The sequence below is a fragment of the Austrofundulus limnaeus genome, unplaced genomic scaffold (genome assembly GCF_001266775.1).
Source record: "Austrofundulus limnaeus strain Quisiro unplaced genomic scaffold, Austrofundulus_limnaeus-1.0 Scaffold1478, whole genome shotgun sequence".
In the NCBI taxonomy this organism is placed as follows: domain Eukaryota; kingdom Metazoa; phylum Chordata; class Actinopteri; order Cyprinodontiformes; family Rivulidae; genus Austrofundulus; species Austrofundulus limnaeus.
The window spans coordinates 37,308-39,067 of NW_013953880.1; the positions used below are offsets into that span (position 1 = coordinate 37,308).

General features: G+C 40.9%; 1 protein-coding gene across 2 annotated transcripts in view; it reads right to left on the reverse strand.

The window, feature by feature from the left end:
* LOC106535525 (profilin-2) overlaps positions 1-1,760 on the reverse strand; it is a 10,823-nt gene that overhangs the window by 5,062 nt on the left and 4,001 nt on the right. For both annotated transcript variants that reach the window (XM_014032541.1, XM_014032542.1), the window contains exon 2: positions 1,281-1,473. In XM_014032541.1, the coding sequence (XP_013887995.1) occupies positions 1,281-1,473 (193 nt within the window). The remainder of the gene's footprint in view (positions 1-1,280; positions 1,474-1,760) is intronic.

Consider the following 1,760-nt stretch of genomic DNA (forward strand, 5'->3'; position numbering starts at 1 on the left):
ATTTATTGGCACCAGGGTGAAGTTTATGGTAAGTTTTTCCTCATAAAATTGTATCTTGATGTGTGTTTGTTTAGTTTACACGTTCGTAAAGCACACCCGCCTTCAGAGTCGAGAACCAATCAAATTTTGTGAAGACAAGCGACCTGAAAGAGCGCGATTCGCAACGCTGCGATCGCTATCGCATCCCGTGTGTCGGGTTTCACCCAGGCTGCGATGACAGCCGTTAATCGCTGCAGTTTGTCGCTGCCCGTGTGTCGAGCCCTTTAGATGTTTCCCTGCTTCAACACAGCTGATTTCAATTGACAAGTGATTAACAGGCTTTTGTTTAACTGCAATCATCTGCAGCAGGGAAACTTCTAAACAAATGCAGGACAGTGCAAGTAAATAAAGCACCTTTCACAGAAATATATTCACAAGGTGCTGTACAATCAACAATGTAAAAATGTCGGAAGGATAAAATGAAACAATAAAACATCAAATCAAGAATAAATTCTAAAATTGTAACTCAGACACACGGTCGGGCAGAGCATGACAAGAGTTGAGTGTTATGTATGCAAGACTGTACAGATCATAAGAAAAATTGTTGAATAAAATAAGGGGGGGGGGGGGCGGGGGGGGAAAAAAAAAAAAAAAAGGGGGGTGGTATGCTAAATATACAATACAAAAACAAGAGTGCTTTTGAGGACCAGGGTTGGGAAACACTGGTTTAGCTAAACACCTGGAGTAAAGGAAAACAGTAGGTATTCAGCTCTGAAAGAAGTGGGGTGCTAAAACAAACTACACTGCTCAAAAACTAAAGGGAACACTTAAACAACGCACGCCAAGTCAAGTAAATCAAACTTGTGAAGCACATTCAACTCTGTACAGAACAAAGATTGGGAGTTAGCGTGCGTTGTTTAAGTGTTCCCTTTATTTTTTTGATCAGTGTATATTCAGGATGCAGCTCAACTGAACAGTAAAAGCTGTAACTAAATTGTTGACGTTGAAATTTGGGACAAAATACTTTTGTTAAAATTACTTGTACATTTCACACCCAACACTACTGAAATACACTAGTTTTCCTCTTAGAACTGAGTGATATAAAGCAGAACACAGTCACCTACACATCTTTAAAACTTATCATATATTGAGGAAAGGTGCATTTAACACCTGTACGACATGCAGTCACAACACAACAGCTATAATGGATCAAATAAAGGGACTATATCAAAGCAGGCCACCATGTAACCGAAGCCATTATACTAAGATTTTAGTAACAAGACAAATAAAAACGTGCTCACCTTTGCCTGCTTTGCCTAAACAAATATTGTATGTTGGCTCCCCCGATTGACTCTTTGTCCGCATGTCCATTGTCCAGTCACCGTCTACTGGGATGCTGTCTCTGATTACTGAGCACTTTCTACTGCCTAAGGTCAGCCCGTTGGTGAAGAATCCCTCGCGGTCCTTTCCTATTAATACGTCGATTTCTTCAGCCTGAAACAAAAAGCACAAAACAGAAAAGGGTTAGACACATTTGTTCATGTCCACACATTTCAGAAGACTGATTCGTGAATCAAATCTGGATCTTATCAATTTGACAAGGTGTGCAGCTGCCTTTTATCATTTTTAAAATTACTTATAGTTTTGATGTGTTGCAGTTTAGCTCGTTTTTCAAACCTGGTACCCAAGGCACACTGCCCTGTATGATTTAAGGGCTCGACACACGGGAGGCGACGTCGCTCGCTCTCCATTCATTTCCTATGGAGCCTGTGCGGTGAGGC